This window comes from Myripristis murdjan, chromosome 13 (assembly GCF_902150065.1).
Source record: "Myripristis murdjan chromosome 13, fMyrMur1.1, whole genome shotgun sequence".
NCBI classification, from domain to species: domain Eukaryota; kingdom Metazoa; phylum Chordata; class Actinopteri; order Holocentriformes; family Holocentridae; genus Myripristis; species Myripristis murdjan.
In genome coordinates this window covers 25,991,539-26,011,599 of record NC_043992.1, presented here as the reverse complement: position 1 = coordinate 26,011,599, position 20,061 = coordinate 25,991,539, and the positions used below count along the sequence as shown (strand labels likewise).

At 42.0% G+C, this 20,061-nt stretch overlaps 1 protein-coding gene across 1 annotated transcript in view; it reads right to left on the bottom strand.

Annotated features, from left to right (window-relative positions):
* Window positions 1–120: 120 nt before the first annotated feature.
* The window catches only part of vps53 (VPS53 subunit of GARP complex), a 32,095-nt gene continuing 12,154 nt past the window's right edge, over window positions 121–20,061 (bottom strand). Inside the window, exons 8-22 of the mRNA XM_030067084.1 lie at window positions 19,623–19,701; window positions 19,350–19,493; window positions 18,390–18,532; window positions 17,967–18,108; window positions 14,088–14,183; window positions 13,252–13,346; window positions 11,910–12,152; window positions 10,142–10,289; window positions 9,327–9,409; window positions 8,986–9,064; window positions 8,221–8,369; window positions 7,948–8,017; window positions 7,445–7,582; window positions 2,068–2,172; window positions 121–1,783 (exon numbers count right to left, since the gene is read on the bottom strand). Of these exons, the coding sequence (XP_029922944.1) occupies window positions 1,613–1,783; window positions 2,068–2,172; window positions 7,445–7,582; window positions 7,948–8,017; window positions 8,221–8,369; window positions 8,986–9,064; window positions 9,327–9,409; window positions 10,142–10,289; window positions 11,910–12,152; window positions 13,252–13,346; window positions 14,088–14,183; window positions 17,967–18,108; window positions 18,390–18,532; window positions 19,350–19,493; window positions 19,623–19,701 (1,885 nt within the window). The 3' untranslated portion in view covers window positions 121–1,612. The remainder of the gene's footprint in view (window positions 1,784–2,067; window positions 2,173–7,444; window positions 7,583–7,947; window positions 8,018–8,220; window positions 8,370–8,985; window positions 9,065–9,326; window positions 9,410–10,141; window positions 10,290–11,909; window positions 12,153–13,251; window positions 13,347–14,087; window positions 14,184–17,966; window positions 18,109–18,389; window positions 18,533–19,349; window positions 19,494–19,622; window positions 19,702–20,061) is intronic.

Sequence of the window (20,061 nt, the reverse complement as noted above, 5' to 3'; positions counted from 1 at the left end):
AGCGGCAACCCAACGATACAGGGGAACTTTCCCAGTTCATTCAAAATGAAAGTGGGACCTTGATGGAAATCAGGTTTTCTACCTGTTTTGCCCAAAGAAAACCCTCAAGCAATGCACTGATAACTTAAGGCAAACTTTTAATAGTGTTCAACCATTGCCTTTTGTTAGTAGCCTATACAATTCAGACATTACAAATAAGTAACATTTTGTATTAACACAAGGCAGGAATGTGTACACCGAATGCAATTACAACATAAAGCTGCAGATCTGATGTGCAGGGACTTGCCAAATGGAAAGGCACTGCAAGCATCACAATCAGTTTTCAGCCAATCCCTCAGACCACGGATTAGACCTCAAAATGAACTGTTTTCATTATCTCTGGTCCCTCCTGAGAAGCACTGCCGAGGTGATGTGGGAGCTGCTTTCGACTGGCACAGGAAGAGCCTGGCAAAGTGTCAAGACAAGCCAGAAGATACATTAGCCCATCCTGCTTTTTCTGTACTGTCAGATCACTTTTTCCTCATGATCAAATCAAATTTTTGTCACAAATTACAGAGAACATCTCAAGGGGCTCTAAGAGGGAATTCAGAAAGCACACAAAATGTGCTGTTGGATGGATAGATAGATGGACAATGTGTGTGTCTGTGTCTCTCTTGCACTAAAAAAAAATCCCTTGTGTTCATTCCAGCTTACAAGATACATTAGAACAAATGATGAAGAGGAAATTAAAGAGTAAATCACACTAACACACATGCACCTACGTACACACACGTACGCTCACTCATTCCCTTCCTCCCTCCTCGGCAAAGGCCCAAGTTAAAAGACTTGAGCTAGCTGGTTCTAATTTCCAAGTCAACCTAGGGGGAGTTTCAAAAGCCAAGAGAAAGCCTCATGTCTCACTGAGGATGCACGAAAGCCAAAGCTCCTCTTTGTTCCAGACTTGGGAACTCTGAACCTGCAGTTCGTGTTGCATTGTGGGACAGCATTCACACAAACACTGCCGACCCCTATGATGTACCTCCACTTTAATGGATCACAGAGATGCACACAAACTGCACACCAGTACCCTTCACTTGAAATAAAAATAGCTGAGACAGACCCTGGCTATCATAGAGATACATGGGGATATTCAGAGAACATTCACTTTAATTAAAGTCAGCCTGTCTGTAATCACTCTGGAGTGGATATGTGCCAGAGTTGCAGCTAGTGGCTCTCTGACCAGTTTTTATTTAACAGCTACACATTCAGTCTTTTGAGTGGAGATAATAAAATGTGTAATAATGTATGGAGTGTGTGACGTACAGCAGATTCTACAATGTTTCAAAGCTCAGATTTAGTGTCAAGAGGTGAAAGGTGGAAAATTACAGAAGTAAATGATACATGCACCAACAGCATGTAACAGCTGCGGAAGTTTCTTCATGATCCAGCTTCACCTTGGGTTCATGGTAATATTACTCAGAAAAAAAAAGTTTCTCTTTCTGTAACTCTCCACAATAACTGAATGGAGCTTGATCAAGTCTTTGTAATGAATAAATGACGGCGAGACAGGTAAGAACCATTCTAGCCTGCAGCTGTTTTTGAGATTTGAGGTTTGTATTCAGTGTGTGTCTGTTCACAGTCTTTTCTTGATGAGTTTCTCCAGTTTGCGGATGCGGGACGACTCCTGCTCCGGGGTGGGGGCGCTGAAGGAGAGAGAGGGGCCACCGTCGGCCCCAGAGGGAGGAGTAGGCAGCCTCTGTCTGAAGAGCTCCAGCATGCTGCTCTGTTCGCTGCGCTTCAGACCCTGCACACCCATGCATACACACACATACACACAGGGAAACAAAACAAAAAGTTCACACAGCATCAACAAACAGCTCAGAGAATGCACGAAACCTGCAAACAATGAGGAAGACACCATAAAAGCTGCAAATGAGGTAGTGCTTTGGTTCCCTTCGACAGCAAAACATATGCAAAGCAGGAGGAAGTGGAAAACAGCAGGTTATAAAAGAGAGAGAGAGAGAGAGAGAGAGAGAGAGAGAGAGAGAAAGAGAGAGTCCAAACACTTGTGTAGCCCAACCAACTGACCTTCATGTCCAGAATCTTCTGGAAGGTCTCAGGGTTGCCGTCGGCCAGGAGCTTGATGTAGTTATCAACAAACACCACTGGCGGTTCATGTGGGGCCATCACCACCTGTGAACGTACCAAGTTTAATGTTGGCTTTCAACCCCATCCTCCCCACTCCCCCAACCCCCGTTCCCCTTCCCTGTGAACCATCATGGGACAACCCAAGGAACTTTAAATGATCCCACATGGAGCAGTTATGGCCCAAATGAGGAAGAGGGGAGGACTACAACAGACAGTGTGCAAGTGGTTCAAGCTGCAAACAAAGAGCCAAGACTATGGGGCTATATTTAGGAACCCCCTCCCCTCTTGCTTTTTTTTTTTTTTTTTTTAAAGTCCAATTGCTTCATGCAAGAGTGGGAAAGAGTTAGCCTCACCGGTAATTATTTTGGGGCTATAATGAGCTGGGTAAAAATCAGCATTAGCTGAGAGCGGTCAAAAAAGAAAAAGTTAAATGGGGCATAAGTCTTGTGGACAGGATTTTTTTTTCCAACAATAGAAAGAGGGTGGAAAACGTGGGCTGAATAACATTGCTTGCAGCCGCTACAAAGCAGGCAGACCAACACATGGCTGACAGACCCCCCTTGCCACTTACACCCCCTTGCACGTGCACACAAAAACCATCTCTCAAAACATTTCTCACTAACTTCAACCAAAAAACATTCAGTCCATCCATTCCTGCTCTAATGCTCATTTTTTTGCAGGGACAAAAGGGCATGAAAAGGTGATAAAGGAAAGAGCGTGCAGAAATCAAGAGAAAGACACAGGGGGAGAGAAAGACAGAGAGCGGGCATGGAAAGCTCAGGATTGTGTGGAATTCCTTGGTTCCTTCCTACCGACTGAGTGATTTACTTAGCAACTGTCCTGGAGCCGGGCCAAGGGTAAAGGCTTAGAGGGACCTTGTAAAAAAGGAAAAGAAAAGGGGGGAGAGAGACCTACAGAATGAAGCAAAAAAGAAAGAGAGAGCAACAGAGTGAGGGGGGAAAAAAAGAAAAACATCCAGGCTGAACAAGGGTGGGGAAGGACGATGCCTTTCCAACACTCCCCAGAAGAGAACTTCAGAGGTGGGAGAGCGCTGGAGTGATGGTGGGCTGGGCTGGACGAGCGTGGAAAACAGCCACGTCTCACAGGCTTCACACCAGCCAAGTCAGGCTGCCTGAGACACACAGAAATGAACTGTGTGCTAGTTCCCATGTTAGACAACCCAAACCAGATAATAATAATAATAATAGATAATTTGATGACATGTGCATTCACATGGAGATTTGGCGTTTGTGAATCTCACTTGGAAAACTGAGAGAAACCATCTGTGACTTCTCTTATGAGAACTGAAGGAAAAGCAAATGCTGATTCACCTTTAATGCACTGCTCTCAGTTTCCTAACATACTAACTGGAGGGTCTATAGCATTGATTTATGTAAGCAAGAAGTCGACTCCTGAAACAAGCACATATGATATCAATAACCAAATATTTCTGTCTTTATGTGTGATAAATAAGTTGTGAAGACTCCAAATGCACTCCAATGCTGCTGCTTCTAAATAAGAAATACTGTTGTTCAACCCAACATCACTTGAAAGCAATTAGATGAGCTATGATAGTAAATAGTACAACCTTTGCATATACAGTATCAGATAACAGTGAAAACAGTCAATTTAAAGATAACAGTGTAAGAATACAAGGTTTTGTCAAGCTCCATTTGAACTCTGCTTAATTAACCAGTCTCTGCGAGGAAACATGAAGTTAGTTTTATGACTAAATCTTCACAAGCAAACTCAAAACTGAAAGTGAGTCTTTAATTATCCAGCTTTTTTTTGGCAAGGTCAGCCACATTTGATTTCCAGTCACACGGCCCCATAGACTGGAATTAAAACCTATTGTCGAGGCTTGGTGGAGGAATTTGTGTATTGACCTGATTTCAAGTGGTTCGTCTTTCAGCTTTGGGCCAAACTCAAGGTGGAAGCAATTACCTGTGAGGCACCTTGATGTTGCACAAAGTCGATAGCTAAAATGCTGTCCAGATTTAAACAGCCTCTCTTTACTCGTGGGTTTTCTCTACCTGAAAGCCGAAAATCTCTCCAAATCTTTGTAAGACCCTTTCAAAAGTGTTTTGGATGGATGGGATCCCAAAAGATCCACCTCCACAGAACTTGTCCTTTTATGCCTTCTTGATAACATTAATAAATAGCAATGCATTAAAAAATACATCAGGATTTCCTGACATGGGATTTCCTGACTCTGGAATCACACTTCTCCTTGCTCAAAAAGAAGTAAGACAAGTTGTGGCACCAAAAGAAACTTAAAAGCGCATCAAGAAAACTTTTCTTAACTATATGTAACCAACACCATAACTGTTTCATACAGTACTGGTATTGTATCTGTGCAGATACTTAAATTGTATCCTCAAAGTCTTTTCTCTTCAAAGGCATTTCACCTGGACATTCATCCACTCTTATTTATTCAAAAGTTCCTCGCTCTTGTTTTACATGCTCTGTGATATCCGTGCCCAGCAAATCTGCGTATTTGTCCTTGAATTTCAGAACAAAGCAGTCAAACCTCCCACACCGGCTCACTCGCCAAAACCGAAACCCTTGTAGGTTAAGGTCATGTTCACTGAGCATTACTACACCTTGAATGGCTGAAAAGAAACATTGGTGAAGGCACACACACACACACAAACACACACACACACATGTACAAGTACATCTCCACATACTGCATGTGAAAGGCAACAATTTTCTGCTTTCAAACACTGAGATGCCTATTTGCTATCTCAGTGATCACATTCATAGCACGGCCTCTAAGATTTTTGTCCATCACAAGGCCAACTCTCTGCAACTTATTGAATACTTTCACTTTGGAATAACCTACCAGACCAGCAAGAAAACATAAAATGGTGTATTTTTTAAAGAAATAAACTAAAGATCTACTACCGCAGCTGTAGGATGGGATTATATATTATTCATAATGCTATTTGCTGTGTTATTATCTCTTCTCCTCATTAGGACCGTCCCATTTGTCTTTGTGAATCGTGAAGACATGAAGGTGTACTTTTCATATTTCTTACAGGATCACATTTGTCTGCCTTAGCAAGTTTTTCCTCTATCTTCCGTTATCACAGCGTTTTATCTCAAGTATGCATGTATCACTCTAAGGCATTCATGAACTATCAACCACGTCTGTGACTGAGATAAAATGATTCATTGAGATCACATCCCAGCTGATGTGCCTCAATGATAGTTATCTGAATGCTCTCTATAGGTCTATACTGTGAAAGCCTCTTTTAATGACAGACAAGAGGAGCACAAAAATACATCCGAGGTATTTTATACAGAACAATGAGTTCACATGCTAGCAGTCAACAGGCAGAAGTGGTAAAATGGTGAGAGATGCTTGCAACATAATCAGTGACTGAGACTTAAAGAAAGCAAAATTCTTCAAAATGAGTATACAGAAGCATGGTGAATATAAGACCTCAAAACACAAATATTATCTTGCGTATTATTGGTTCATTTAGCATTAGATCTTCTTAAATTATAGTGCAATTGCATGCATTCTTTACTTGACTGAACAGAGATGTGGATGAGAGGACAGATGGTGAAAACTCGACTGTGTTTTTAGAAGTTTCAGTTTGATAATATCGCTCTATTTGGCCCAAACTTGGAACGGACACTGACTTGGCTTTAGGATACTTGGCATGCATACAAGCAACCGAATGCCCAAAGAGTAAATGTGTACCTTACTGATTTCAATTATGCATCCTGTATCAGTAAATTAGCCAAAAAAGAATAGCAGCCAACATTTTTCACCTCTCTAGGCCTGTGTTTTTTTTTCTTCACAAAAGTCCAGCCATAAAGTCAGAAGGAGGAAGGAGTTTTGCACATTTTGCGGTATATGCTGATGGTCCACAGTTCTTCACAGTGGAGGCAGGGCAACTGTGGCATGATTAGAGCGAGTTTGCCTCCGACTGCCATAAACATCAAGGCTGTTGCAAAACAATAACAACAGGAAGGAAGGAAGGCCTGCAGGGAGCCTGACAAAACTCAAGGGACAGGCAGGGGTATACTGTGCGCTGTGTACTGCATGTGTATGTGTGCATGTGTGAGTATCTGTCTAGGCTCCTGGGACAAGTAATTAGGGTCGGGCTAGACTATGGCGGCCACATACCACTGTCCTCTAGGGTCCCATAAGGTAACCTTGGCTGGAACAAGGCTGACTGGCTAAATCCCGCATTTGCTCCCCTCAATGAAAAAAACATAACACTAATACATTCTTGGGTGACGCCTATAAACATTTCAGACTCTGTGTGCCAAGTGTGTGATTGTCTGCGTTTGCGTGAGTAGATGCATGGATGCATGCATTTGCTTAGCCACTAACACCTTTCTATTGGCCCAAGGTCAACCACATGCTGTGTAGAAGAATGTGTGTGTGCGTCCTGCCTTGGTCTGCCTCACTCATTAAACCAAGAGGTGCACAAGCTCCACTCCTCCTGCCCTCCCCTACTTAATGTGAGGTGGACTAGTTTATGGAAACATGCTCGTAAAGTGCTATCCTGAGTGGGGTTATAGATGCAATTAAAGGGTTATTCTGCCCAAAATAACCTCTAAATTGATCATCTCAAACGACTCAGACAAACACTGGCTTGCCAATCAAACTGCAAACAGTTAGAGCAGTGTTGATTTAGCTTATTGTTTCTTCTTACGATGGAGCCTGAAACAGTGGAAAAAGCAATTAACGGCTCATTCTGCCAGACTATTCTTGGCCATGGGTTAAGACAGCAAAGTTAATGTCTAAAGGGATATGTCAGAGTTTTAACGTTACACTTACAATGGCAAACAAGAGCTAAAAGGATCTCATGTCGACCAGTTTTTACAGCAAAGGCTATAAAAAGATTTCAAGCCATTAAAAGACAGTACCTAATGTTCTGGCTGTTTAAATCGGCGACATGAATTGAGCCACCCACCCTGAAGAATCTCTTAAAGACTCCACTGACAGGGACACGAGTTTAAGTTGAATCATTCATTCCTATTTAGGCCTGAACTTGGGCTCTTGTTAAAATCTGTCAAATGTGAGCGTATTTTGAGTTTACATAAAAAGTAAACAGTTTTCATTGCAGTAAATCAATCTCCTTAACAGCATTTTTACTGGCTTTAAGAGCAAGGCTGGGTTTAAGTTCATTTTTTTTCCCCACAAGCTTAAATGATGGAAGGTATGCTGAACAAACTTGCTGTTTAACCGCAATCACTTCTTCACACAAATACAAATTCACTCAAAATACACACATGGGAGCTGCCCTCATCTGCTATTGAGCGGCTCTGGGTTAAGTAAGTGCTTTGCTCTCACCTTAAGGATCATCTCTGCACGCGTCATGCCTTTCACCACGATCTTGGTATAGCTGGCAGGGGCCTTGCGGAGCACTTGGGAGCCTATGGAGGGTAAGTCCAGCAGGACTGTCTTCAGGGAGTGGGTGTCCAGCAGGAGCTGGTGGTGGAGGAAACACAAGACAGAGACTCAGTTAACATTTCATTTGAAGTTCCATCATGAGCATTACAAAGCACCATGAGCACACCGTGTGTGCATTTTGACCTGAGCTGATAAATCGGTTCTGCGAAAACAGTTTTCAAACAAGCAGTCGTAATAGATTCAAAATATATTTCAATGCATGTAATAATGTTTGTTCAGTGGTGAAACTACAAAGTTGCGAGATACATACATTTCCAGTGCACTCAAAACGCTTGTAATGACTCACAATGCACTTCGAATGAGAGCTTACCGAATACTTCTATTTTGAACTTGTGAAGTACACGTTCTACTGATTTGGACAGATAAGCAGAAATTAAACTTACCTGTTCAGCACCCACCATGCTGATTGGCTTACATCTAAATAAGTGGTTGATGAATTTAGGGATGAAAGAGCTGGTGAAAGAGAGAGAAAAGACAAACATAACAATGTCATGGAGGTTTTACTATGGTTCAGGTCATTAAAGAAGGAGAATTCCAGTTAAAGTTAGGGCTGTAAAAGTCAAAGTAGTCAATGAAAGGTTTTTAACTGTGGATGCAGAATATGTATACATGTATGTGTGAGAGTATGCATATGTGTGAGTGTGCATGTATAGTACTTTGTGAACTTGATGCAGAATTGAGTAAAGTATTTGCGTGTGGAAGCCAGGTTGTCTCTGATGATGGGCACGTTCTGCTTAATGTGCATGATGACGGATGTCACATATGGACTCTGGTCACCCACGTGCTCCACACTCTGCCATGGCATCTGCAGGGAATGACAAGAGGAGAGATGAGGGACAGAGGGAGAGATAGGCATCAGAGGCTGGACACAACTACTGTGTGAATAATGTTTACATCAGTTTGTAAATCAATAAATGAAGAAAAAGGATGTGTTTGTGTGTTATGACTGGTTAAATTTATAGACAAAAAACTGACACCACAACTGAAATCAGGCAAAATCAAGCTTTATGATGTAACATTTGTACCTTTGAGATTTTTTATTTTTAATTTTTTTTTTGCAAAATCCCAGAACGTATACTTTTGATTTGCAAGTTTGGGGGTGTCTAGAATTGGCTGTAATGATTTATAGCAACACTATATTTTGGTCAAATAGACTTGTGTGACACCTTTTTAACACAGCAGTTCTTTGAGTACCATAAGAGTGATGCACTCCAAAGAGGCATCAATCTTTCTCAAAACTACCAAGGACAATCTTTGTCCTCTCGCAAACATTTGAAAAATGTTCATCTTCCTTGACAAATGAATGACGATAGTATTGGAATCTGAAATTTTGTAGGTGGTTGGCTGTGTGTGTGTATGTGTGTGTGTGTGTGTGTGTGTGTGTGTGTGTGTGTGTGTGTGTATGTGTCAGTGTGGCCAACCTTGCTCATAGCAGTGAGAGCAGGGTCACAGGCAGCGTCAAGATCTTGAACAAGTAGCTGGATACTGTTGGAGATCACACTGAGAAACACAAAAAGGAGCCATTCAAATAATAACCTTTACACACATAATTTGAATGGTACAGTGTTTTCTAAGCACATGGGGGCACCTTTGCTATCTTTATAATTTTCACGCAAAAGTGGGTTACTTAAAAAAAAAAAGAAATAATGTGCACTGCACTGTGGAAAAGCTGAACAGTTGACGTGCTCTTTTGAAAACATGAAGGGTTCCTAACAGAACAGAAGAGGTAATTTTCTTGCATTCGTGTGTGTGTGTCTCTTACGTGCTGAATGTATCCATCTCCCCAGTCAGATTAATTCTCTCCACCAAAACCTTATCCACCTTCTCCTTGAGCTTCTCTTCAAGCTGAAACAGACACATAAATATAAACATGCATGCAAATAACAATGCTTTTCCACATGCACACAGGAAAAAGCATTATTCTTCAAATATTTTTTTATTTCATATATAACATATGAGTGCTTACAAATATGTTCATTCTAATGTGTGCTCATCCTTTTGTAGATGTTCACATCACTATAAGCGCAATGTATTTATGTGTGTGCTGTGTCTTGCATTGATGAAACCACTCAGGTTGTGTTGTAATCATCTGACAGTTACTGTGAGTTCCTCAAAACTCTGATGAAACACACTTAACTTTATGCCATGATATCTGCTTACTCATATTTCTCAACATATAGTGTTGATGATAAATCTGTAGTTCTGCATACATGGTGACTGGTATGCTCATGTATTTTGTAAAGCGGAACCTGTGATCTGAGTGCAGAGGTGAAGGTGAGGTTACTAAATGAAAACCTTGAAATTTGACTTTATTTTGCTCAACACGCAAAATCTTTCACAGGTCGCATTTTAGTTTGCTTAGTATTCTTCATTCAAACTATTTGTACAGCTGGTCAATTTGCAGGTAGCGACACCCACTGATTTCAATTCAGAAGACTCACAGTGCTAGCAACGGCAGCTAAAGGACAAGTAAAGAAATACCTCTCCCGAGACAGACAAGTGTCTTGACGATTCTAATCAAAATACAAAAGGATGCTTTTAAGAGACACTCAGAGGTCTGTGTGTGCATTCCCATGCCTGCTGTGTGGTCGCCAGGCAGTACTCAGCAGTGCTGAGGATGCTACAGATGAGGCAGAGCTCATCCACGGTGAACTTGGCTGCCTCTGAGCCTTCCTTCTCCTTCAGCAGACTGCTGATGGTCAGACCCCCGCTGTTGCTGTTGGTCCTGAAGGGGAGGGAAGGATGGAGAAGGTGAGAGAAAAATAGCTGGACAGAAGAAGAGACTGAGACGGGAAGACACACAGAAATTAACTGAGTAGAAGAGGGGAAAATACGATCACGTGGGAGGGTAAATTAAAGGGGGTGAACTGCAGGCATTGACACAAGTGTAGGGATGTTTTCCCACATGCCCTATTTCAATGTTACTAGGACTGGTTGCCATGGACCCCCTGTTGCTAAGCCATAGGACAAAACTCTTAAAGGAATGCATTTTTATGAACCGCAGGTAAAGGAAGCCATTTTTTGTAACTCAGACACAACAGCAGCTACAGCTACGAGCCGCTATAAGGGTAGGGAAATTGGGCCAACTTGGCTTCAGCAGCCACCCCCCTCCATTAATAAACGTCACAGCAGAGACATGTGGGTAAAACCACAACATAGCTCAAGCTCCAAGAGTGGGCCCCTTTCAAAACCTCAGAAAAACAATACAAAGAATACCGCACAAGATGAGCGTCGTCTGCATGTGCCTGCATGTGCATACACTTGCAAAGTGTCAAAGTGCATTTTCGACTGTGCATGCATGTGTATGGCTGCATATACAAGATATATTAGCATGTAAGTGAGTGCAAGGGTGTAAAAAGCATGCAGACACATATGAGACAAAAACTGAGAATTCCTGTGTGTGTCTGTGTCTCTCTGTGTGTGTGTGTGTGTGTGTGTGTGTGTGTGTGTGTGTGTGTTTGTGTGTGTGTGTGTGTTTGTGTGTGTGTACACCACAGCCAGTGAGGGGTTCTAATGTGGTCAATGAGCCAGAGATGTTTTTGCTGGTAGAGTATTAGGCATTGCCACAACATAACCATCTCCAGATCCCACATAGCATGCAATCCCAGCCCATCAAACACAGCAAGTACTAAAGACATTAACTATCAAACTAAACTCCTTAAAAACCCCTTCATCATGAAAGAAGAATGAGTAAATCCGGGCGTGGTGTGCTTGTTTGTCAAAATCGAAACAAATCGGTATGTGTTATTGCCCAGAAAATTAAATGGTTTTGATGGATGGAAATAGTTGAAATAATAGACAGTGAATTCTATAAGCTGTTTGGGCTTCCAGCATTGTTTTTGGTATACAGTTATTGCTGTTATCAAGTGACTATTTTTCAAATGTTTTCCTGGAAAAGCCCACAGGCTGGATTTGACAGAAGAGAATAGGGAAAGAAGTGGAGCTCACTAAGCCAGTCCTGATTTATTTTCCTTTCTTTTCCATCATCATCATCATTCCAACTTCAAAGTTGAAGTTAAATTTGACTATGTCAGTAAAAATTCTAAAATATCAGCAAACATCTTAAGATGGAAATTTAGTGGGTATGGGCCCTCAGTCTCCTTTTACATTGCAAATCTGACTCTCTCTCTTCATGGGAATGATTCTTACATTTGTAGCTTAACTCTATTATTCATACAGGTTCTTGTAAGATTATGGGACCTGGTTTCTGTCAGCATGCCTCAGTGAAAACAATGGGTAACTTACAAACAAAGCTGTTTTGGCTAGCAACCACTGACTAAAATGCAGAATGGCGATTCCAACAAGCTGGTTTTTAGTCAACATACTTGAACTGAACCAGTCTTACTTGGGCAGGTTGCCAGAGAGGATCTTCCAGGCGTACTCTCTCAGGTATTTCTGGAAGATTGTTGTGAGGGCAATCATGGGCTCGCCAGTGCTCAGTTGGGAACACTGCACCATGCACTTCTTGTAATACACAAAGAGGTCAGCACAGCTCGGCAGAACTGCTCCACCCTCCTCTGTGCCCGCTTTGGGGGGGCCCTGTGCTCGAAAGTCAGCCACAAACCGGTCAATCAGTTCCCCCAGGTTCCTGAAGATCCATGGTAGACAAACACACACAAACACACAGACACACACACACGCACAAACACAGGTGGCTGGATTAGGGGCATTTAAAAGGAATCAAATTCAAAGCCTCTCTCAAACATTAAAAACTACCATTGGCTCTTCATTCCAATGATTAGATAAAGAAACAGACAAGGACACAGAGAGGCGAACTGACAGACAGACAGATGGATAGATAGTGGTTAATCTCATATTTGAGGCATATTGCAATCATCACTTCTACAGTTTAAAGGCCCACGCTTTTTACTGTGGCCCAGTCCTACTGGATCTAGGAACTTCAGCCAAAGACAAAACAAGCAGGCCACTGTTCTCTGTTGCCGTGTCCCACTGGGGACAAGCTGATCTGGCAATGGCCTGTTTAAGGTCTTTAGCCTGAACTGAAATGAGGTTGTGGCTGCAGAATAGGTCAGTCTACTGTTCCCTTGGTCAGGCAAACAGCATTCAACACTCCAGAGAGCCAAGACCCGAGGGCTACAAGGAAGCATAGTGGTCCCAGATTCTGTGCTCAGTTTCCAGAGAGACCACAACAGATCAACTGGGGGGAGTGAGGGGAACTGATGAAGGAGGACTAAAGGATGGAGAGAGAATAAGGAAGTAGAAGAGATAGGAAGACTGGAGAGAAGGGGGGAACACAGAGGAAAGAAGGAAGGAATGAAAGAAGATGTAAAAAAAGAAGACAAAGAAGAGAGGACCAGAGAGGAGGAAGGAAACAGAAACTACACACAGAAACAAAGGGACTGAAAAGGGGGCAAACAAAGAAAGAGTAAAGAGGTGGGAGTAAAAAAGCAGGGATCTGCTTGTGGCAGCACTTTTTTGATCTCTCCCTCTCCCTGAGTCTGTGGTCATGCAGCTAATAGGAAACATTTCTGCCACAGAGACACAGGCGCTTGTATAGGAACAAGAGATGGAAAGACAGCAGGGGCAATGAAGGAGAATGGGGAGTGAGAGGTGGAGGGGAGGGTTGAGGGGGCTGCATGATGAAGGGCAATGGAAAAAGGATGCATGCGCCAGCTTAACACATACAATGTAGGCTACATGTGTTTAATGGTTTAAGCGTTGCTCACTTATCCTGGGATTCTATGTAGACGTAAAGATGAGGTTCAAAACACTTGGACACGATGCCGTGGAAAGGGTTGTCCGGTGCTTTGGGCTTCCTGGGCTGAGAGAGTGGAGGAAAACTGGAAATTAGTGAAATAATGGGTATTAGCTGTAACTCGAATCAGTTCCAATTAGTGGTGCAGTGTTTTGTCTCTTCCTGAGTGAGGAAAGGTTTAAACCAAAACACAGAACATAGAAAAGGTCATCTCCAAGATTAGGAGACATCCCAGTGAATTGGATAGTAAGTGCAGTGTGTAGAGTGTTCGAAACTAATGCAACTGTTGAAAACTGCAGTTTGGTCTTTCCACCCATAAAATACATTCAAAATTTATCTTGATGATATATTTCGGGAAGAAAATTGGATTATATTTCAAATATAATTTTCTTTAATAACTAAAAAATAATTGTCTTATTAATGACTGATCAAGGAACTGGTTGGGTCAAGTTCCTGGCCAATACTCAAGTTTAGCCACTGATTCAGAGTTGCTGCATGTTAAGTCATGCACTTATATCCCTCAGCCAAGACAAAAACTCGGTGAGACACGATACACATATTCTGACTCATGCCACATGAGTCTATATTTTTGATTTGGGGCGTTGCAGGGGCGGATATTCATCCCTCTCTTGCACCTGCCAGATTCTTCACCGCAGAACATTTTTTGTGCACTGGCACTCTCTGAAAGCTAATCACATTGCAAGAAGCAAATTCTATGAGACTAAAGAGAAAGGTGGCCTATTATCACATGACAACAAGCAATTATGAGGACAAAAGATCAGATGGTGTTACACAAGTTCTTCTCACCCTGTCCAGATCCTCTTCCTTCTCAGTACCCACATCCTCGCCTGGCTCATCCTCCAGGAACGGGTTAGTGGAGTCCAGAGGACTCTCAGGCTTCTTCTGTGGTAACACATCAAACACAGATACAACTTCAGCAATGTTTTCTGAGGTGGAACTGGTAGTTCATGGCATGGCATCTAAAGTCATAGGTTTGACTGCCACAAGTGTGATCCATGCTAACACAGTGTGGATCATCCTTGGAATAATGGAATCATACATTGATCAACATGTCTGCCAAATGACTTAGCACTTTTTATCTAAGACTGGGTTGTACCAGTTTGCATCAAATTAATCGAGGATCATGGGTAATCAAAGTTCAGTAAATCTAAGTTTCAAGATTAAGCTTATTTAGTGCATCAAATCAGTTTTTGCAGTCTCAAAGGATTTCACCGAAAAATCTTTAGAAGGACCACAGAGAGAAGACATCTTCCTGGCCAGACAGGTGTGCAATAAGTGCTAACCCAGTGGACAGTACAGTCATATTACAAAATAAAATACACTAGCAGACAAAAAAGATGAGGATGCAGGGGACGAGGGTTTCAAAATGACTAAATCTGTGTTTTAAAATAATTCAATACTATGTTGCACTACTTGACTTTAAACCCATTTTAACAAATCTTCAGTTAGAAACATAATCTGTGATTAATTTCATGAGGTTTTCTGCCATATTTAACGATACATCCTATGGACAAAAATATTGGGCGACCAACACATTACACCTACAAGAGCTTTTATGACATCCCATTCAAAATTCATAGGCATTAATATTGAGTTAGCCCTCTCTTTGCAGCTGTAACAGCCTCCACTCTTCTGAGAAGGCTTTCTACAAGATTTTGGAGTGTGTCTGTGGGAATTTTTACCCATTCATCCTGAAGAGCATTTGTGAGGTCAGACACTGATGTTGGATGAGAGGGCCTGGCTCGCAATCTCTGTTCTAGTTCATCCCAAAGGTGTTGGATGTTGTTGAGGTCAGGGCTCTGTGTGGGCCAATCATATACTTCCACACCAAACTCACCCAGCCATGTCTTTATGGATCTTGCTTTGTGCACTGGGGCACAGTCATGCTGGAGCAGAAATGGGCCTTCCCCAAACTGCGCCCACAAAGTTCAAAATGTCTTGGTGAGCTGAAGCATTAAGATTTCCCTTCACTGGAACTAAGGGGCGAGAGTCCAGTCGAGAGTTCAGTGGCAGTGAGCTTTACACCGCTCCATCTGACGCTTGGCATTGTGCTTGGTGATGTAAGGCTTGAATGGGCCTACTTGGCCATGGAAACCCATGCCATGAAGCTCCCGGCACACAGTTTTTGTGCTGATGTTAATGCCAGAGGAGGTTTGGAGCTCTGCAGTTACTGAGTCAGTAAAGTCTTAGTGACTTTTACGCACTATGTACCTCAGCCCTCGGCGTCCCTGCTCTGTAACTTTACATGGTCTGCCACCTGGTGGCTGAGTTGCTGTGGTTCCTAAACACTTCCACTTTGCAATAATATCACTTACAGTTGATCATGGAATTTCACCAACTGACTTGTTTCAATGGTGTCATTCTATTACGTTACTATTATAGCACCATGCTGGAATTCAGTGAGCTCTTTAGAACAAGCCATTCTTTCACAAACGTTTGTAAAGGCAGACTGCAGGGCTAGGTGCTTGATTTTATACACCTGTGGCAATGGGACTGAATGAAACACCTGAATTTAATGGTTAAGAGGTGTGACCCAATACTTTTGTCCATATAGTGTATGTGATGTGACAAAACCTAAACCATGCTCAAGGACCAGACAGAGAACAAAGTTGGCATTAATATCAAAGTAGCCTTCTTTGTAACATCATAGCATGTGGACCATAACAATTTCAACCACTGGAAACTATTCATTTGTAACCACATCAACAGCTTCTCTGCACTAGCCAAGTGACCAGCAATGCTACATCACAGAAGTAGCAATTTATCTAATTTTAAGAAAACTCTTAATGGAACTGGTCCAAAATTTACCTATATGTGATTCTGTTATCCTGCAAGGACCTCTTTACATTTGCTTCATCCACCTAAAATATGCTGCCATTGTGATGTCTTCAAAGTTACATTTAATTCTCAGGAGCAAGTATTGAAGCAACCCTGGTTAACTTAAAACTAGGTTTAGAGTTTATGTAATAGGAATAATAGATAGACCATAATTTAATCCAAGTTTAGCCTTAATCTTTGATGGTGCATACCAGCCTTAGTTCATTACATTCATCGGTACCCTGATGAAAAAAACAGGATCCATCACTTTCTTCCCTGTTTATTGTAGATGATTTCTAGGGAGGCTTTGATGGACTGAACAAGCTTACCCTTATTTCCCTGCAAAACTCATCACGCCCATCGTATAATCTCGCTGGCCCTGGCTCACATCCACATCACAACATGACCTGGATAGTGAAGCCTCCTCAAGTCTGTGGCACCAACTGTACGCTGTGTTTGTGAGTACGTGACTGCCATGTCAAAGCATAAAACAAGCTACAAATGAATTTTAATGTAACTGCTATTGTGTTACAAACTACAGCGTGAAACTTCAAAGAAATATTTGGTGTCCCTATGGGGAGCAGTTTCCTTTGATGACACTTCATTTGGATTCAAAAGAAGTAGATCTGAATGCATTTCACCGACTGCATGTATGCTGGCTGGTGATGCATTGTTGGGGAAAAACACTGTGATACTTCAGTCACCTTTGACTATGGAAACAGGATGTAAGGCTTGCCAGTGAGCGAGGACAAGAGAATTACAACATCTGATCCATTTTTCCATCATTAACATTCAGTTTTCTCTGGGGATTTTCAGCCTGAATAATCTGAAAGCAGTTCTGAGTGCATGGACTTGCCTCAAAAAGGAGGCAATATACATAAGATGTGTGTACGGTGGTGGAAAAAAGTTTTCGGACACCCTTAACATTTTACACAATCTCAAATATTATCATGAAATATTTGTGGAAAAATCTTTTTTGTGTTTCAAAAGGTGTGGCTGCATTAGACAGATACAAACAAATAAAAATTCTATTTTTTTGTTTATTGTTTACAAGAAAAACTAACAAAACTAAATTCTTGACAAATTCTTCTGACCACAGAATCTTCTTCCAGTTCCTGGCTGTCCAGTTCTTGTGTGCCTGGGCCCAACGACGCCGGGCTAACCTCTGTCTCTCATTGACCAGGGGCTTCTTGATAGCCTTGTAGGACCTGAGGCCATGATCTAAACGTCGGCCATGCACAGTGCGGGTGGAACACTGGACACCAGTTTGGTTTGACCACTGCTGCTGAAGCTCCTGTGATGTCATTCGGCGGTTTTGCCATGCGGATAAGGATGCGGTCATTTCTTGTTGAAGAAACCCTTGGACGCCCAGATCTTGGTTTGTCCTCCAAGCTGTTGGTTCCTCTGTATTTCTGCAGGGTGTATCCAACTGCTGAAGGACTGCGTCTGCACTTCCTGGCTGAGAATCTTTATCTTCAGGCGTGTTTCCTGCGTTAGGTTCCTTGTTTTAGCCATTTTTGTGTCTGAAGAACTTTCAGATGTGCTGGCTTTATATCGACACGAAGCTTGGCAGCAAAAATTTTGTCTTTTAATAAAAAGAACGACCTTCATCACTGGTACCAAAATGACCGGATACTCAAAATGTCTTATGTATTTTCATGGACCCAATCAATTTTAAGTTTTTAATGGCTTTTTTAGGATTTGTTTAGTATTTTGGCTGTGACTGTACTAAAAGAAATTGCACTTGAAGACCTAAGAGTGATTCTTAATGCAATATTTCACAAATGCATGGGGTGTCCGAAAACTTTTTTCCACCACTGTATATTTGTATGTGTGCATGTTTCTCACTCCAGGTCCATCAGTCAAGGTGCATCCTGTGAAGCGCTTGGCCAGCAGACCCTCGAAGTTTGTGGTCCTCTGAATGGCAAACAGAAGCAGCTTAACCTCAATCTCCTTAGCCCGTGTTCGCATCACTTTGGCCAGCTCGACCCTTAGGAACACACATGTACACACAAGGACACACGGATATCAGTATGAAAATTAATCATACGTGTCTCCAATTTCTACTCTTCTTCATGCTAAAACAGAGAGTCCTGTCCTTCCGTCTCTCCCTAAGTAAGGTGGGATGGGGGTGGGGGGTGGTTTAGGCCAACCATGTCAACTAAACTGAGATTTGGAAGAGATCACCAAACACTCTCATGCCAGTGATGTCATACAAGTGTGATTCAACTCATCTCCGCATTGTGTGTGCGTGTGTCTGCATTTGTGTACCTGGTGATGTGGCAGAACTCCACGGCAATGCGCTCTGTCATGCACCACTCTTCAGGAAACATGCGTCCATATTTCTCCTCATAGTCCACCAGCTGCCGCTTGATCCAGGCATAGCGGCGGTCGATCTTATCTAGCCATGCAACCTGAACAGTAGGGCAGGATAACAGGAAGAAAACTTTAGAGCTAGTGTGAGATACAACAGGGTGCAACAAGGACAGAACATCAATCACCTCAGTGATTGACAGGCCTTCACCACCAGGCCACAGGCAGACAGCAACCTCCTGTGTGCTTACGCATGGTTAAGCTCTCTCGTAGCTCATAATGGCCTTTCCACAACAACAGCCAGCAAAGAGTGCACTAGCTATGGATTTATTTTTGTCCCATTTCCCAGTTGGTTTTGCTCCATGGCACAGCTCAAAGACTGACAGAAAGTAAGTTGTGCTCCAACAGTCAAGAGTTGAGGTGTTACTTTAAAAACCTTCAATAGGATATTATCAACAGGATAAAAGAGTAAGGCGTGACAGGAAAGATGCCATGTATTACGAATAAATAGGGCTTATTTTTCTATATAGCAAATAATATCAACAACAACTACACCTTATGCAACATTTTTGCATATGGAAGATAAAACAAGTTTAGTTTTTGCATGCTGAACTCAATCTTTGTGTCTTGATTGACAGGATGATCTCACAGTGAATACAGTGAGATCATCCGAATGCCAAATTGATAAAACTTGAATACACAGCTTAGGGAAATCTATTTTCTCACTAATACCTACATACCACCCTAATTTTTTGTGATGGCAAGTGAAGATTGACTCATTCACCTTTCCCTGTACATATTTCCGAACACGGAACCAAAAACAAATCAAAATTTGATTAATCAACAGCTATATTTTTCATGACAGATAAAGACAATGAACTCAAACTTGCAGCCATTACTCTTCCACTCCCTACATACATCCTGGTTTTCCTGGAAGAGCACCAGATACTCTGAGAGGTGCTGTCTGATGAACTTTTTGATGATTTCCTGTTTGATGCGTGGGTCTAGCACATTGGCCACCAGACAGGCATCTCTCAACACATTGCTGGGACCGCCAGGTCTCTGTGGAATGAGATGCAGGAAAAGAGAAATCTCTTATGAGAAATGAATTGGATTTGTTTGTTAAATTAAACTGATAACCTGAGGAAACCTTCACAAAACAGATTCCTACATAAAGATTCATGTCTTTACCTTGGAGCCCTGAGAGGGGAATGCTTCCTCAAAATCTGCCAGGATCTGAGTCCCCAACTCGCTCTGTGCTGCTTTCACTCTGGACAGAAGACAAAGACCAGTGACTCAGTGACCAGTGACTGCTTTTTTTCTGTCAGCCAAACATTATATTGAAGTTATGGCATTTTTATGTGACAGCAACATATATGCACAGGTTTGCCCTGCCCTTCATACACAGCTTGAGACTGACTTTTTGTATAACTAGCCAGTGCCACTAAAGCATTTCAGCATAACCAGCTGAAATGCTTTTTTTTTTTCTTTTTTTTATGAAATATAGTCAACAGAATCCAGACAAACTCCATTTGTTTAATCATTTCTATTACCAACGGAGCCAATTAAAGTCACAATAACCTTTATTTGTTTCAATGTATTTCCCGTACTACACTCGACAAGCATTTCA